General features: G+C 36.6%; 1 protein-coding gene across 1 annotated transcript; it reads right to left on the bottom strand.

The window, feature by feature from the left end:
• Positions 1 to 381: 381 nt before the first annotated feature.
• LOC121428215 lies at positions 382 to 11,733 on the bottom strand. The gene is made up of 8 exons (XM_041624826.1): positions 11,433 to 11,733; positions 9,557 to 9,695; positions 7,447 to 7,509; positions 5,375 to 5,495; positions 3,848 to 3,995; positions 3,044 to 3,312; positions 2,015 to 2,261; positions 382 to 762 (listed from the first exon to the last, which is right to left on the bottom strand). Exons 1-8 carry the CDS (start codon positions 11,717 to 11,719, stop codon positions 555 to 557), a joined length of 1,482 nt encoding a protein of 493 aa, XP_041480760.1. The 5' UTR covers positions 11,720 to 11,733; the 3' UTR covers positions 382 to 554.
• Positions 11,734 to 16,839: the final 5,106 nt, after the last annotated feature.

Genomic DNA, 16,839 nt, shown 5'->3' with positions numbered 1-16,839 from the left:
GATAATCGTCAAAACCTTTCCACATGGCTGATAAAAAAATAGCATCACAACGTGGAGAATAATAAAAATGAAAATAAATGCACAAAGGTCCTTAATTGCAACTAGCCATAATAATCTCAACAGAGAAAAATGCATTAACATGCATTAAGCAGCAACATTCTAAACATTCAGAACACCAAATGAATCTAGCCCCTGAGCGAACATCAATTAACCAAAATAACGCTACATAATTAATAATGTTCATTCATCACAGTTGTAGTCTAAGCTTCAGGCAGTGATGGGCTGAAATCCCCCCCCCCCCAAAGTTTCTCCGAACGCACGGCTCCCATGCACTTGAACATATTTTCAATGTAAATTATTTATCATGTAATGATCACCATCCTCGGTTAAAATGACTTCCTTTCAAACCGCTTGATTCTCCAAACTTTGCATTGGTGATCAGTAGCGTTTCGATTTGAGCCAATCAGATGCAAGGATTTCAGTAGCCTATAACAAAAGTCAGTGAACATCTTCCCTTGCTCGCATCCGACAGTTTCTCCTTTTTGCACACGTTACTATCTAACCCAGATCGCAACTCTCTCATTGGCGGCGGCCATCGACCCGTCGCCAAGGTAACTGCGCTGCCGATCCACCCACTGCGAGTTACCATTTTCACCCATAGCTGCGTAAATGCTCTTGAGCATGACTGCTTCCGGGTCAATATCCAGTTGACATGGGAGGCTTGACGATGGGATGCCCATGTGAAGACCACCTTCATGGTATCTGCAAAAGAAAGAAGATGAAACAATAATTATAAAGTTTTATTGGAGCTTAACTTACATGTATCACGATTATCTATTTATCTTACATGAAATTTAAATCGAAATTAAGATGTGAAAATTCAACAAGGATATTCATTTTGAAAATTCAACAAGGATATTCATTTTGAAAATTCAAAAGGGATATTCATTTTGAAAAATCAACAAGGATATTCATTTTGAAAATTCAACAAGGATATTCATTTTGAAAATATCAGCCCGATCAAAGACGAAAAGATATCCCAATGCCAGATTTTCTATCGCGAGTGATGATTTCGTGGTTTTTATTTTTTTTTTTTTGCTCTATTTTTAACCAGATCAAATAGGCCCAAAACGTTCTTACTAACCACAAAGAATTCTTTTCACCATAAAGGTCAAATCCGCGAGCTTATTGAAAATGGGATTTGCTTCATCATCTGATTTTTCTATCTTTCACAATCATCTATCTTAGCATTTTAGAGCAGTGTCCTTTTGATGTTATCTTTGTAAAAATGTGTTTAGGAAATGTGAGAAAGGGGGGGTTTATCAAAGTACCCTTTGTGAAAAAACGTTTAATACTTCAGTGAACAAAAACGTACTCGAAATGTACTTCTTTAATGAAGTAGAAATATGTTACCAATAGAACTACTGCATGCTTTCTAGTAGCATCACTCTAGCAAATTGGTATTGCATTTTGCTCAATTCCGTGGATTATTCAAACTATATAGCGCCATCTAGACAATCTTTACTACAATTTTTAAACACATTTGATTCCTTTTGGTGCCGAAAACTAAATCCTTAATCAGGTACATAGAACCAGTGGCGGGTCCAGAAGACTCCAGATAGGGGAAAATCCGCCCCCCCCCCCTTTGAAAGCCATTGAGATATTTGATGGGGGAAAATGTCGTGCAGATGCAAGTGTAAATCAATTATTTTTTGGCATGTCAAATATTTCCTGACATAAATCGCCACAAATTGGGAGTTAATACCTTTTTGGGGAGGTTGGTAAAATTTTCTGAACGAAAATACCCCATGTAAATTCTGTCACAATCTATTCCTGTTCTCAACCGATTGATCCGAAATTTATATCGTGATAGATAGATAGAGTAGATAGTTGGATAGATAGATAAATAGATAGATATATAGATAGATAGATAGAGTAGATAGATATATAGAGTAGATAGATATATAGAGTAGATAGATAGATAGATAAAACAATGATAGATAAAAATGCCTACCTGTAAGGCGTAACGACCCTATTGCCCCAACATATGACATCACCGGTGAAAGAAAACTGAGTCCTCTGATGGGTAATGATATTCCACGAGTAGCTCAGATTCTCTCTGCTATACAGGCCCCACGTGCCATCTTTGAATATTACATGCTCGACGTCTTGCCGGAACGAGGCGTATCCATCCTCGGAAAAGTTCCAACCGTTCCCGACCGACGCGTCGCTTACGAAGGAGAACCGGATCTGCTTCCGTCCTGTTTTTTTTAAGACAAATATGAAACGATAATGGGTCGCAAAGGTTTTCTGGTACCAAAACAGTGAATTTATAGGTTAGTCTCTGTCATCAAGCAGGTTAGATAAGAAAAAAGATCCATGCATAAGATCACTGGCGTACAGTTTGGGGGGGGGCGCTTTGGAGCATTGACCCCCCCCCCAAAAAAAAAAAAAAAAAAAAAAAAATCACGACCCCCCACCCAAAAAGGAAAAAAATAAAGAATATGGTCTCTTTCTGTGAATATCATGCTAAAATCTATCACAGAGTTTTTCAGAAAGTTTTGAAGAATAGCATTCCATAGAAAAAAATCTTCATAAATATAAAAAGCATTGGAAAAGATATGTCAGGAATTTCACCAGAGAAGGTGCTTTGTGCATCAAAAGAACCCCTAATCTTTGGGAAGACCATGATTACATACAGAAAGTATCGTCGGCAAATTGGCTTGATAAAAACTTTATGGACAGTAGTTACATTCATCAGGGTTTCAAAAGACATTTTAGAGGATCGACTAACGACGTCAGATGGAACAAGGAATGGGGAAAAGATTCGAGAACGATCATTGGAAAGGAGTCATTCATACGCGGTTCCATGATTTCATAAATGGGGTGGGGGCAGCTCCCCGTTCGGTTCCCTATCCTTTGATGAAAACAAAACAAGAAAAAAATGGAACCCTTCCCTCCTAGCTGAAAATTGACTGGCGAATCGGTACATGATATCAAACTGGACAACTGGAAACTGCATGGTAACCTCTTATTTGCCTACCTGTTTTGAATATATACCGGGAAACCGAGTTGTCGACATGCACACCAGTATCTGAACCGGTCCCAGCGGTTAGATCAACCAAATCCCTCTCATGAACCCGGTGAAAGAGGTTAGCTCTTCCCGGATCAACCGAAGAGCTCTCGCAGTCTGCTCCGTCCAGCTCGGGACAGATCCACCGGAAACTGTCCGTGACCTTCGCCACCAGAGACCAGCCACCACCGGCGGTCGACATGTCGCAGTAGACACGCACGGCATGCTGGGTATCCTTCCTAAGACATGACAAAATGTTACACGGTTATCTATAACAGACCCACATCTTTCGTCACTTATCGCTTATAATGCCAGGCGAGTATTCAGGTTTTAGATGTCAAGAATGGAATCAGGACTTAGCGTTTGTGGTGTCAGGGTGGGTTATGAAAATTCACTGAAAATGTTGTAGGGTCGAGAGATAATTCTGGAATCCTTACAATCTTACGATGACCGTACTAAGAACATCTTACAAACTGAGATTTGTATGGCGCTCTTACGAACGACTCTTAGCCGTTTGCAGGGTGTTCGTAAGAGGATCGTAAGACGTAGGCCCGTAATTAATTATGCAACTATTGAATAGGCCTAAAATCTTCCTACGAATTACTCGAAAACCCGTGAATTGCACGTACGACCATCTTGTGGCAACAGCAACCATAAATGGACGTAAGTCCGACGCCAAAGTTCTGACATCAAACGTACGGATTCTTAAACCTTGTTTAACCGAAAATCAGTTGGGTGTCAAGAGTGGGGTTCCAGCCTGAACAAGGTTCTCACCCGTATGAGGGATTGATCCAGTAGATCCCATCTTCAACGATGCCATCAATGAGAAGAAGTTCCATGCAGCTCCGGCGTAGTAATCTAGGTTTGTTTCCTATGCCTAGATTCCTCCAACCCCGACCGGTGCAGATCTCCAGCGACTCGCCTGAAAAAGAATGGATCGTGGTTATAAAACTGAATTAAAGGCCGGGGATCTGCAATTTAACGAAACACACTCATATTGGCAAAGATTCAACTGTTACCAATGAGGGTAATATACAATGGCATTTTTTTTGGGGGGGGGTGCAACCGGGCAACGGAGGCATATGGGACGTCACTTTAAAGGGCAGCAAGGGGGAGCGAAGGGGGGGGGGGTAACTGCAAAGATGAATGTATTGAACAACCAGTAAAAGGCGCAATTGTCAAAATTTGGAAGGAAGCAAATACAGCCCCCCCCCCTAGGTTAGGAGGCAGAAACGCGCTCAGTGCCCCCATTCTCAAAGATACTCCACTTCCAATAAATTTGGTTATGATAGCTTTTCATTATTTAGTCAAATACTGATAAACGTTTTCTGATAATCTCATCTTTGAGGAAAAAAAATAATCCCAAACAAGAATTTATCTCATATACATCCTGAAAATTTATTTTACATTCTATGCGGTGCATCAGGTGGACTGTAGCGCCTGAAGCTGAAAATTGTCGGTTTTTTCATCTCTACTACCAACATGACCAAAGCAATTGCAATATTTAGTTGTGCGTCCCACAAAAAAGAAAACCGAGATTTATCGATGATTTATCATAACTTAATCACAAATACAATAGACAAATGACCTACCATTTTAAAGCTTAGAATCTCCTCTTTCATCTGAAATTACTTAAATTATTTCTCATTCACGCATGAGTGAGCAAAAAAATTTGAAAAGGGGATTCCAAACAGTCACTTGGCTGGGTATCTGGGTTTTAAAAAGAAAACCCCATTTTCAAAAAGTTCAATATTTAATTTGATACCTCAATTACAAAAAATGGTCCAGGAATAACAAAGTTCTGGTGATTTGAAAGGCTTGAATTTCAAGTTTCATACAATGAAGAGGTTTTACAGGCTACTTAGCGTTCAAACTCACTCAACGCTCCGTTTTGTTGACTATCAGCGATAGCTTCTGTGGAAAACTGGTGAAAACACGTTTATTTAAGTGAATTAAGGAAATACAAGCATTGTTTCGAGGGATCATAACTTTTTTTACTTCTTGACAATTTTTGTGATTAAGGTATCAAATAAAAGAGCAGATATTGATCTCTTTAGCCATGTGACTTTTTTTTTAAATATAGGTACCGCCGCCAAATGAGTTTTTGGCATCCTTTCTTTGACATGTTTGAATTGTTTTTACTCACTTATGCGTGAATGAGGACATTCTAAGCTTTACAATGGTAGGTCATTTGTCTATTTTATTTATGATTAAGTTATGATAAATCATCACTAAATCTCGGTTTCGTTTTTTTTTCTGGGACGCACTGTATAATGCAGGCCATACGGCTATCGATCCTACCTATTTCGTCTATCCGGACCCGACCCGTGTCCGACTGCACACATGTATCCGAGGTAGTAGCAAAGTTGACATGCAGAGGTCCGTTGAACGTGATCTGATCGCCTGGCTCCCCTTTTATTCCCTTGATGTGGAAAAAAGAGAATATCATAGGAATGGAAAACTATTTCGAACTTAAAATCACGTCAGATATCATTGATGACCTTATTACAGATCATAATTATGATTGAATGACTAACATGTTTGGGGCGGTAAGACACCTCGTTCTGAAATAAATACATCCATTCAATTCAAATAAAAATTTATTTTCTTCCATTTCAGTACATTTTTCATAACATAAATTCATACATAAATCAATTTGTTATAAAAAAATCTAAATATGTACATATTAGGTTTAAGGAAGAAGGCGTATACCCTAAAAGCGTAGGTTTGTGGCGGGATACGCCTGTAGACAAAAATACAATACAATCTAGCAAAAGTCATTTCATGAGGGAGAATATTCTGAGATATAAAACGCTATAAAAAGTCAAAGTATTTTTATTAAATGTTGAAGAATAAGAGAATTTGGTTTGTGTTTTGAAATTATCCGTAAGTATCATTTTTGACGCCGCATCCCCACTCCAATCCCCCTCCCGTATTATGCAAGTTAATATACCCATAGAAACAGAGAATGGACTATATAGAGCGTGACATACTAGTTACTAAAAACCTCTCACTCATAATGACAATAATAAGTAATGATTATGATAAATGATAAAATTAATGAAAAAGTGTAATGATAATGACAATAGTAATGAAGTGTAAAGCATAATATGATAATGATCATGATATAATAGAATGATAAAGCATAATATGATAATGATAATAATGATCAAGATGATGACGATCAGTGGTGGCAGAAATGGTCATGATGATGGCGATGATGACGATGATGATGATCATGGTGATGATGACGACGATGATGTTGGTGATAATCATGATGATGATGATTCAAAATATTTCAATTGATCCGTAAATGCTCGCTGTACAAGGTAATTAAGTTTCGAATGGCATATATATACACAAGAGACATCGAAAAATACTATAGGAAACTTTGCATGCAAACTATTTTTGTACCATGGCCGCCATCATGACCATTAAAGGGGAAGTCCACCCTGACAAAAAGTTTATTGTAAAAATAGCAGAAAAAATAATAAAAAATATTGCCGAAGGTTTGAGAAAAATTCATCAAACAATTAAAAAGTTATTAGAATTTCAATTATTTGATTTGTGACGTCATATGCGAGCAGCATTCCTACATAGCGAATGGTAAAAAATCAATGAAATGTAATTTTCTCAGAAAATTGAAAATGGTTTTCACTGTAACTTTTGTATATCAATAGACAAATCATTTCACACCCGATCATGAAAAGGAAACAAAATTAAGTCATCAGGAACCATACAAAATTTGAAATTCATACATTTTATATTACATAACACATGGGGCAGCTGCTCGTTTATGACGTCACAAATCCCAAATTTTGAACTCTAATAACTTTCTTACTCTTTAACAGATTTTCCTCAAACCTTCACCAATATTTTTTACTATTTTTTCTGCTATTTTTACAACAAAGTTTTCTTCAGGGTGAACTTCCCCTTTAAGTAACAACGTAATGATAACTTTCTGCCATAACTTAATACCCTTTAAATAATTTACATGATTCATGAGTATAATGATTAGAATCTGCTTGCTGATATCCCCCTCCCAGAATGCGGCAGATGATCATATAACATGTATAATAATGTACATTTCGAAATCAATAATCTTACAAGAAAAATGAATGATGATGATGATGATGACGACGACGATGATGAATGTGACTTTTGTGATGAAGATGGCGGTGGTGAAGATGATAATGGTGGTGATGATGATGATGAGGATTGTGGCGGTGATTTTTATGTTGATGGTGATGATGCTGATGACGGTAATGATGACGACGACGATGATGATGGTGAGGATGATGCTGATCGAGGATGATGATGAGGATGGTGATGATGACGACGATAATGATGATACAAATAAACTCCATACTTACTGGAGGTCCTGGTATTCCTCTAGCTCCTCTCCTACCTTCGTATCCTTGACGACCTGTTTCTCCCTGGAAAAAGAGAATGATTACCATGACAACACGGTATCGTAATTCAAGAATACACCTAGGTTATTTTCTCTGTGCTGTAACTAATTACTTTGACTTATTTTTTGTAATTGGAAATTCATTCAAGGTTTTAGATAAATGAAATAAGACAAGGAAAAGTAGACCACGACTTTACTGAATGGCTGAAGTTTTTTTTCACGGATTCAGCTCCATCTGTTAATAAGGTGTGGCATTGGATGGTTATCCATACACAGCAAAAACTGTGGTGTCAACCAATGTGCATAGAGGACCACACCAGTTATTTTACACCGGTGTTAAATCGGTGGTGTTAGTTTTACACTTATAGGTGTTATTACAACACCTTTGGTTGTTACATTTACACTTTTTGGTGTTATGTTCAATCTTTAGGGTGTAATTTTAACACCTCAGGGTGTGGTCCTCTATTAACACCAATTGGTGTCAGTTTTAACACCACAGTTTTTACAGTGTACCCTGAACACAGTATCCATTTGAAAATTAAGGTAACAAAGGGAAGGAAAGTTAGTCAGATGCCAATGAGACAAAATTTTGCAGCGTCTGAACCGGTTTTCATTTATAAATACACGTAGCGGAAGGCGGGGTAAGTTGGGACACTTTCTGCATTTTGCATGTTAGAATTGATATGACTAGTAATATTGTAGAAATAAGTACCTTGCCCTTAAATATGATTCTTGGGAAATCTTTTCACCTATAGATAACTTTCTACCCCCCCCCCCCCAACACTGAAAGTCATTGTGACCTTTGAAAAAAAAACGATGTCAAGTGGCTCAACTTGCCCCATCTGTGGGGTAAGTTGTGCCACCGTCTGGGGTAAGTTGAGCCACAAAAACTATGTACAAAATGTATGCAGGAGGAACCAGGATGTAAATTTTTCATTTAAAGTCTTTTCACTTGCTAATTCTCCATAAATACTAACATCTTCTAAAAGTAAATGAACTTTCATGTGAATTTGCTCCTCTCTGCCTGCATATCAACATGATCAATGGCTTTTTACATTTTTTACATTTTTTATTATACATCACCATAAGAATTGGCTCAACTTGCCCCATGTTGATTTGGCTTCAAATTACCCCAGTCCAAACTTTGGTTGTTGCATTAACACTTTTTGGTGTTATGTTCAATCTTTAGGGTGTAATTTAACACCTCAGGGTGTGGTCCTCTATTAACACAAATTGGTGTCAGTTTTAACACCACATTTTTAAAGTGTACCCTGAACACATATCTCCATTTGAAAATTAAGGTAACAAATGGAAAGAAAGTTAGTAAGATGCCAATGTGACAAACTTTGGCAGCGTCTGAACTGGTACATATAGTTTAATTCACCTTTAACTTATTGTTCGAGCGTTTTGCCCTTTTTCATTTGTTTAGCCATATGACAGCATTAATTAAGAGTGACGATTTGAAGAAGAAAAATGTTGTAAAATATCAATTATATGCAGTGAGTAATAAAAAAAACCTGAAGGAAGGCTCAGACCTGATGGATTTATCATGAACTTAAATAGGAGGCAATTTTCTACAAAGCAAAAACTGTGGTGTTAACCGGTGTACATAGAGGACCACACCAATTATTTTACACCGGTGTTGAATTGGTGGTGTTAGTTTTATACCTATATGTTTTATTACAACACATTTGGTTGTTACATTTACACTCTTTGGTGTTATGTTCAATCTTTAGCATGTTTAGGGTGTAATTTAACACCTCAGGGTGTGTCATCTATTAACACCAATTGGTGTCAGTTTTAACACCCCAGTTTTTACAGTGTATTGTTCCAAAATGTTCTCAATTCTATTATCTAAAATAGGAATGTATCTGGGGAGCGTTTCATGAAAGGACTTGTCGGACGTTTTATCCGACAGGTCCCATTTTATCCGACAGTTACCATAGTAACAGTGCCTCACAGCCAATCCGAGTCAGAGACAGATGTCACTGTCAGATCTGACAACTCGTCGGACAAAATTGTTGATGAAACGCTCTCCAGGACATACCAAGATCTTTCAAACGTATCCATACCTTTTCTCCTTTAATTGCTCCTGTTGAAGTGAATGTGACTGTGCCGAGCTGAATACGACTAGCTGGATTCAAGATTACATTTGCTTGATGTTCGTCAGTAACCAAGACAACCTCACCATTCTCTGTCGTGTGTAACCTCCTATTATTATATAAAATCATTAAAGTAAACAGATGAATGCAAACGAAATAGATTTGGCAAAATGCATGGACGGGTCGTGTGGTTCAGAGGTCAGAGCATTGGACTCATTGCAAGGTTGTGAGTTCGAATCCCCACTCTGCCATTGTCTCCACTTTGATAAAAAGACCCGAGAGTAATGTCTTTCGTCTATAACGTACTACAGTACCAGCAAAAAGCTGTTCTGTCGAGTTCCTACAGGGGTTACCAGGAACAGAAGCAGATTATCTTGACCAGTATACGTAAGTCTGTCATTGATTGTTTGATTCGCGGTAAAAGCCCTATTTAATTAGCTGCCAGGCTGGTTTACAAAGGGGTCGTGTAAACGAACATACACATAGGCCTACATCTAAAAAATATGTATAAAAATATCAATTGAATACAGAGATTTAATGGGTACTCTGGGCAGAATATCTAAATAAATAGCCAAAAGAAAAAATTTCCTCAGCGAAACGCAAAGAATTTCACCATTATCTGATTACAAATATCAAAGTTATTGAATTTCAGAGTACTGCAATATTATGTGAAAACAATTGATGATTATGCACGTCCTCATGAATATGCGTAAGGTGGGCTAATCGATGATGACATATGTCCCAACTTCCACTTTTCTTATGTTATTATATCATAATCACTGCCAGAACCAAGGAGGGTGGGGCACTGCCGCTACCCACTTTTTCCAAAACCATGAACCAAAACGAAAAAATTGCCATCTGATTATGACAAATTTGTATGGTCAGCCCCTAGTCTACAAATAAAGTGTGTGTACCTCAGCTGATTCAACGAGTCTGCATAGCAGACTAGGTCTACTGAGGCTGCTCGCTTCGCGAACCAGCAGATCCCACCTCAAGAGCAATTCAGACTAGCAGACTATAGTCAGCCCCCACCCCCACACTTTTAACCGTTCCGCAGCCCCTGTTTATAAGCCCGAGATGAAATAATCGTGATTTGCACTGCAAGTAGGTCACCGCCATTTATTAAATAGAAACTGGATTTAAAGGAGAATGAAACAATTGGAACAAGATAGCTTGTGTGAAAACAGAAAAATCAAAGAAACAGATCAACGAAAGTTTGAGAAAAATCGGACAAATAATGAGAAAGTTATGAGCATTTGAATATTGCGATCACTAATGCTATGGAGATAGCGAATTGGCAATGCGACAAAGATGTGTGATGTCACTTGTGAACAACTCTCCCCATTACTTTAGTATATATTTCACTAGAATTGCCTATTTTATCACATCCATCCATAAATCATGTGTTCTGTCTACATGAGGGCATGTAATACATATTTTTTAAGAATACATCATGGATAAAGAGTTTGTATCATCATAACAAAAAGCAAAAAGAGACATTTTGCGGGTATTTTTATAGTCCACCAAAGGGAAAGTTGTTCATCAGTGACATCACACATCCTTGTCGCATTGCCAATGTGAGGATCTTCATAGCATTAGTGATTGCAATATTCAAATGCTCTTTCTCACTATTTGTCCGATTTTTCTCAAACTTTCTTTATTCTTATTCTTTGATTTTTCTGTTTCTACACAAGCCTATTTGTTCCAAAAGTTTCATTCCCCTTTAACCGTTCCGCAGCCCGTAGTAAGCCCGAAATGAAATAATCGTGATTTGCACTGCAAGTAGGTCACCGCCATTTAAAAAATAGGAACTGGATTTTAAATCTCCTGCAACATATACACTCACCAATCATCCGCCATCATGTCCTCAGTGCCTATCGTAGATCCCGTGTGTGTAGATCCACGGGATTCCGTTGACGTCGAAGTCGAAGACGGACTCGTTCCTCCAATACCGTACTCGACGACATCCACATCTTTATCAGTACCCGATATCATCGACGACGCTAAAACAGTTCCAGTCACCACCTCTGTCCCTGATGCCGTGGTATGATTTCCATGATGACGACGATGATGATGACGCGGGTGAGGGGTGATCGCTGCCAGACAGAAGTCAACTAGCAACCATGTCAACATACAATGGATCAATGATGTATGTTGCAAAATCATTGTCGCTGTATAGTCGGCTCTAAGATCACGTATTTCCGCAGTGAATGTTGATGGGAGATATTAGATATTATTAGGCCTCTTTCTTTCTGGATATAGATTATGCAATGATAGTTTGGGTATATTTTCTCCCAGATTCGTGCAACGTTTTCGAAAGAGAAAACAAGATCTCTGCCTAGGTTCACCCAAGATTCAGCCTATTTATACAATTTGCCAGACCTTTTTCTTATTTTCACTCTCCCTCTCTTTACAAGTAGTGAAAGTACTTTCATTAATTTTCTGTTGTAATTCTAATTGAAATCATTTTGCATCTGTTTTAATTCCGGAGGGTGGGGATCCGTGCAAGTCCCTCGTGCGGTCATGATGTCCACGTGCTTGCTAAGTCAAGCGCACATGATAGAAATATTCGCGGGCTTATTTCAGACTAGGTGATTTCATTTTTTTTTTATTAAAAGGGGTGTCAAAATTATGACCACATTTTTATTAACACATCTTGTGAAAATATGATGTTCAGAAAATATCCGTTAACCATCATCATTCGTTGCTGCTGTTAAAAGTAAGAATGTTACAATTAAAGAAACTGTAAGTTATAATTTCAATAATCCTCTTGACATATTGATGCCGACCTTACCTTTTAAAAAATGCGCTACCCGAAGATTTGAGAAAAGACAGAGTAACTATCGCATTCGGAAGTGAGACATCGACGTTTAAATACATATCGATGGAAAGATAATTATGACTGAGAAAAAAAATATTACAAATAAATAATATCGCTAAATAAGTCAGATTATTGACCAAAAACACAACTCTTTGCTTATTTTTTGCACTTGAATTAATATATATTTTAATTGAATAAATAATAAAATGATATTTATATAAACATTACTCCGGGTACTAACTTAAAAGCAAAATTATTCCAGAAAACTTCCGATCTTACCTATATTATGATCTTTAACAGCATAATGTCAGACCTACATGAATATTCACGATTGTTTAATTTCACTCATGTACGCGTAAATGCAGCTGTTTTTTTTTCAACGCGAGGTATCAAAAGGTGAAGGAACTTTTCGTCTGCCAGGTCAGATCAAGGTCAATGAGAAGTCTTATTTCCGTTTCCCCACCTCGGGCCCACAAGCAGTTTCAGCCCCTTCCCAATGCTGTCAAAGGCGTCGGGGCGTCTTTTAGGAAATGAAAATATACCAGGACATATTCCGAATCTCCAGTTGAATAGGTTAATGACATTGGTTACTATTGTGACAGTTATCATTTCATTTTTAGTATTTTATAAGTGAGCACTATACAAGCCCGTTGCAATCTGATTTTCAAATAAATTATAATAGCATCTTATGTAAACATGCCAACCTATACAATCTGAACGATCAAATTTCCGAACAGTGGGATGAATATTAAACATGTCTAAAATCAAATTCCAGTATATTTGGAGCCTTCCTGTATAGAAACAAATTCAATTGCAGATCGTTATTACCAGGGGTGGATCTAGGATTTTCCACAAAAATGGGGGCACTTTTTCCGATAAAAATGGGTTTCCCCAAAAAATAAGGATATTTCGTCCCCCGAAAATTTTTGGAAAGCAAACAAAAAGTTGTATACTTTCAAAAAAGGCGCACACTTGTTTTAATGGCACTTTTACATAAACAATTTTGATTTTGCTTCTCAAGGGGGGGGGGACACGCCAGTGGTACGTCATCATCGGCTGAGACATAGAATCCCGTCCCCGCTCTTGATGGTGCCTATTTAGTTCAAATCTGTTGAGTTGAGTGCCTTTGTACTTTTCGTTAAAGGAAAACACAATATTTTGAAATTCAATATTACAATAATAATTCAACGTGATCTTCCAGGCGTTAGAAAGCTGTTGTTTTTATTCACACAACTCCTTGTTTTGTTTTACTACTTATGAACGAGAGATGGGAGGAACGGATATGAGCCGTTTTAAAAGTTCTTGTTCTGATATATAGTATCTAAAATTTTGGATTTCACGGAAGGGGGATTCAAGTGATTGTTTTTGCAATTTTTTTATTTTAGAAATTACACAGCAAACACTGTGGTGTTAACCGGTGTACATAGAGGACCACACCAATTATTTTACACCGGTGTTAAAATGGTGGTGTTAGTATTACACCTATAGGTGTTACAATACTTTTGGTTGTTACATTTACACTCTTTGGTGTTATGTTCAATCTCTAGGGTGTAATTATAATACCTCAGGGTCCTCCAACACCAATTGGTGTCAGTTTTAACACCAGTTTTTACAGTTTATAAACCAAATGGTTCTTTTTTGTTTTTTTTAAGACACATATGGACATACACCGCAGAGATAAGTTTGTAGTTGTAAACTTGATGTTTCATTGAGAAAATAACGAAACGTTGACGGATTTTTTTTTTTACGGAACACTACTAGTGTATAATAATAGAGGAAATACTCTCTGCCGGTACCCGTTTTCCTCACCTGGGTTGAGTAGCAGAAAGTGGATCAATATCTTGGTGAGGGAGATTACCGGCATGGCTGGAATTCGAACCCATGACCCCTGTTTAAAGTCCAGAGACCAATCCACTGGGTCACAACGCTCCACTTAAAGGAATTAAAGGAATACAATCAACTTATTTTTTCCTTTAATCTTTATTTGATCACTATAATAAAAAAATCACAAGATAAATCAAATAAATTAACAAGCCGTTTTCATGATATTGAATAAAAAGTAATACTCATTTGATGAAATTTAATCGAAAAAATGCATTCGTACCTCTTCTAAGCTCATATCACAAAGCCCTAGGTACATATCGATTTCTCGAAACACAGCATATTGATTGAAAAATTTGAGCACATTTGATATTATATTTGAGGACATTGCTGAGCTCGCGAAAATAATCGACCCACTAATATGAAGGGATCACCGATCATTTTCATCATTAAAAATAAAAATTCTGTAGGAACAATTGATGACACAATGAAAGTTTATGCTTTGTCCTAGTTTAATAGAGAAAAGTCCTATATACAGATTTTACAAAAAAATTATTCCTTTCTTTCTTTTAAACATATCCTTTTAATCTTCATGGTTTTTATCCATCATGATCTTTATACCTCTTTTTCATTTTATCTTTTGATTTTTTGCATATTTTTATAAATGAATTAATAAGGATAATACAGAATAGAGCAACAAATTGTTTACAAGCTAAACAATAAAAATAATATATTTTCTATGACATTTATTAAAGAAGATTGCAGGGGTTGCCGCTCTCGGCTTAGTTTGACTGAGTGGCAATTTTCTCCATATTTTTGAAAAGCATGTTCATATTCCTAGAAAACTGAACATTTTCGACGATCTGATTATAACAAGGGTATGAATAGTGTTTCTATAAACACATATGTATTGGTTGTTTTATCAATACTCATTTTTAACACAATAATCCTATGGAGAAATAATCTTTAGTGTGCGGAAAGGCGGCGGCAAGAGAGGACGAGAAACTGCGCCCTCTGACGTCGTCGCACGTAACCGTCTAACAGATGAAAATGTCATTTACTACCGCATTTACTATCTTAAAAAAATAGCAGCAACAACATCAACTGCTTTCTTAAGCATCTAATCATCACTAACGATGTAAATTCTTGATAAAATATCAAATGCTTACATTCATTCCACAAAGTGGTTAGGCTGTTTGTTATTGTAAAAAAGGCAGAGTCTATATTCCATGATGAGTCAACACGGTCGAAGCATTTGTCTGACCGAAATATGAAAATATTATGTTATTACATCATCCCAGTCTTTTTTGGAATACTGTTGTCATAAAATAACCGATTTATAAAGCTTGTACATAAATATTGTAACAACAATGAAAACACCTCTATAAGCTTGGATTTTTTAATAAGAGCACAAGAATGTGTATAATTATATATATATATATATTTATATATATATACGAGGACTAAACATTCATGAATAATCATTTTCTAAAAAGAATGAAACTGTGTTAAATTGTAACTTTATTACTTCATATCCATCCCTGAAAAAAGAAAGTTATTAATCTTCATGAAGTCATCATAAAGATTTTAAATTTAAATTATTAAAGAAGTCTTGGGTACAAAAACCCACCCCCACCTAATGATAATATTACTCTTAATGGATCTAAAATACTTCATCCCAGTCTTTATGCAAACTCATTCAATTCTTTTTTTACGAATATCGGACCCGAATTAGCAAATAAAATAAATACTCCCAATGCACATTTTACAGATTATCTGTCGGATCCAAATCAGGAGTCTCTTTTTCTAACCCCAACAAACCCTTCTGAAATTGTCAACATTGCTCGTACCCTTCACAATTCTAGATCTTCTGGGTCTGATGGCATCAGTATGTTTTTACTTAAGCAAATAATTCACCCTCTTGCTAGCCCCTTGGCTCACATATTTAATAACTCCTTATCTCAAGGCGTTTTCCCAGATTTATTTAAGATAGCTAAAGTCAATCCAATTTTTAAGAAAGACAATCCTCACGAAATAAGTAATTACCGTCCAATCTCTTTACTTCCAACAATATCAAAAATTCTAGATAAAATAGTATACACAAGACTTTACAAACACAATATTCTAAATTCGAATCAATATGGTTTTAGGAAAAATTATTCAACAGACTCAGCTTTACTTCAAATTTATGACAAAATAAGTAATGCCATAGCAAATAAAGAACACGTAATTGGTATTTTTTGTGATTTAAGTAAAGCATTTGATACTCTTAACCACGATATTTTACTCTCCAAACTCAATCATTATGGAATACGAGGCCAATCTCTCTTATGGTTCAAAGATTACTTGAATAATCGAAGGCAATATGTCACTTTTAATAATAATGACTCTAATTCTCTTTTAGTTCAATGTGGTGTTCCCCAGGGTTCGATTTTAGGTCCTCTTTTATTTTTACTCTATATTAATGATATTATAAAAACCTCCTCTATTTTGTCATTTGTCTTATTTGCTGACGATACAAATATATCTTATTCTCATCAAGACCTTAATTCATTAAACAATGTAGTAAATCGTGAAATGTACAAGGTGTCTAACTGGTTTAAGGCCAACA

This window comes from Lytechinus variegatus, chromosome 14 (genome assembly GCF_018143015.1).
Source record: "Lytechinus variegatus isolate NC3 chromosome 14, Lvar_3.0, whole genome shotgun sequence".
Lineage (NCBI taxonomy): Eukaryota > Metazoa > Echinodermata > Echinoidea > Temnopleuroida > Toxopneustidae > Lytechinus > Lytechinus variegatus.
Note: the sequence above shows the minus strand (reverse complement) of the source record. Positions and strands in the feature narration are given on the sequence as shown.

What these genes read in the sequence shown, in the direction of transcription:
- LOC121428215 (XM_041624826.1), bottom strand. Translation starts at nt 11,719, where the DNA reads ATGTTGACATGGTTGCTAGTTGACTTCTGTCTGGCAGCGATCACCCCT. An exon ending in GACATGATGGCGGATGATTG is followed by an intron (nt 9,696 to 11,432) that starts GTGAGTGTATAT and finishes ATATAATAATAG; the next exon opens with GAGGTTACACACGACAGAGA. An exon ending in TGGATCAATCCCTCATACGG is followed by an intron (nt 3,313 to 3,847) that starts GTGAGAACCTTG and finishes GTCATGTCTTAG; the next exon opens with GAAGGATACCCAGCATGCCG.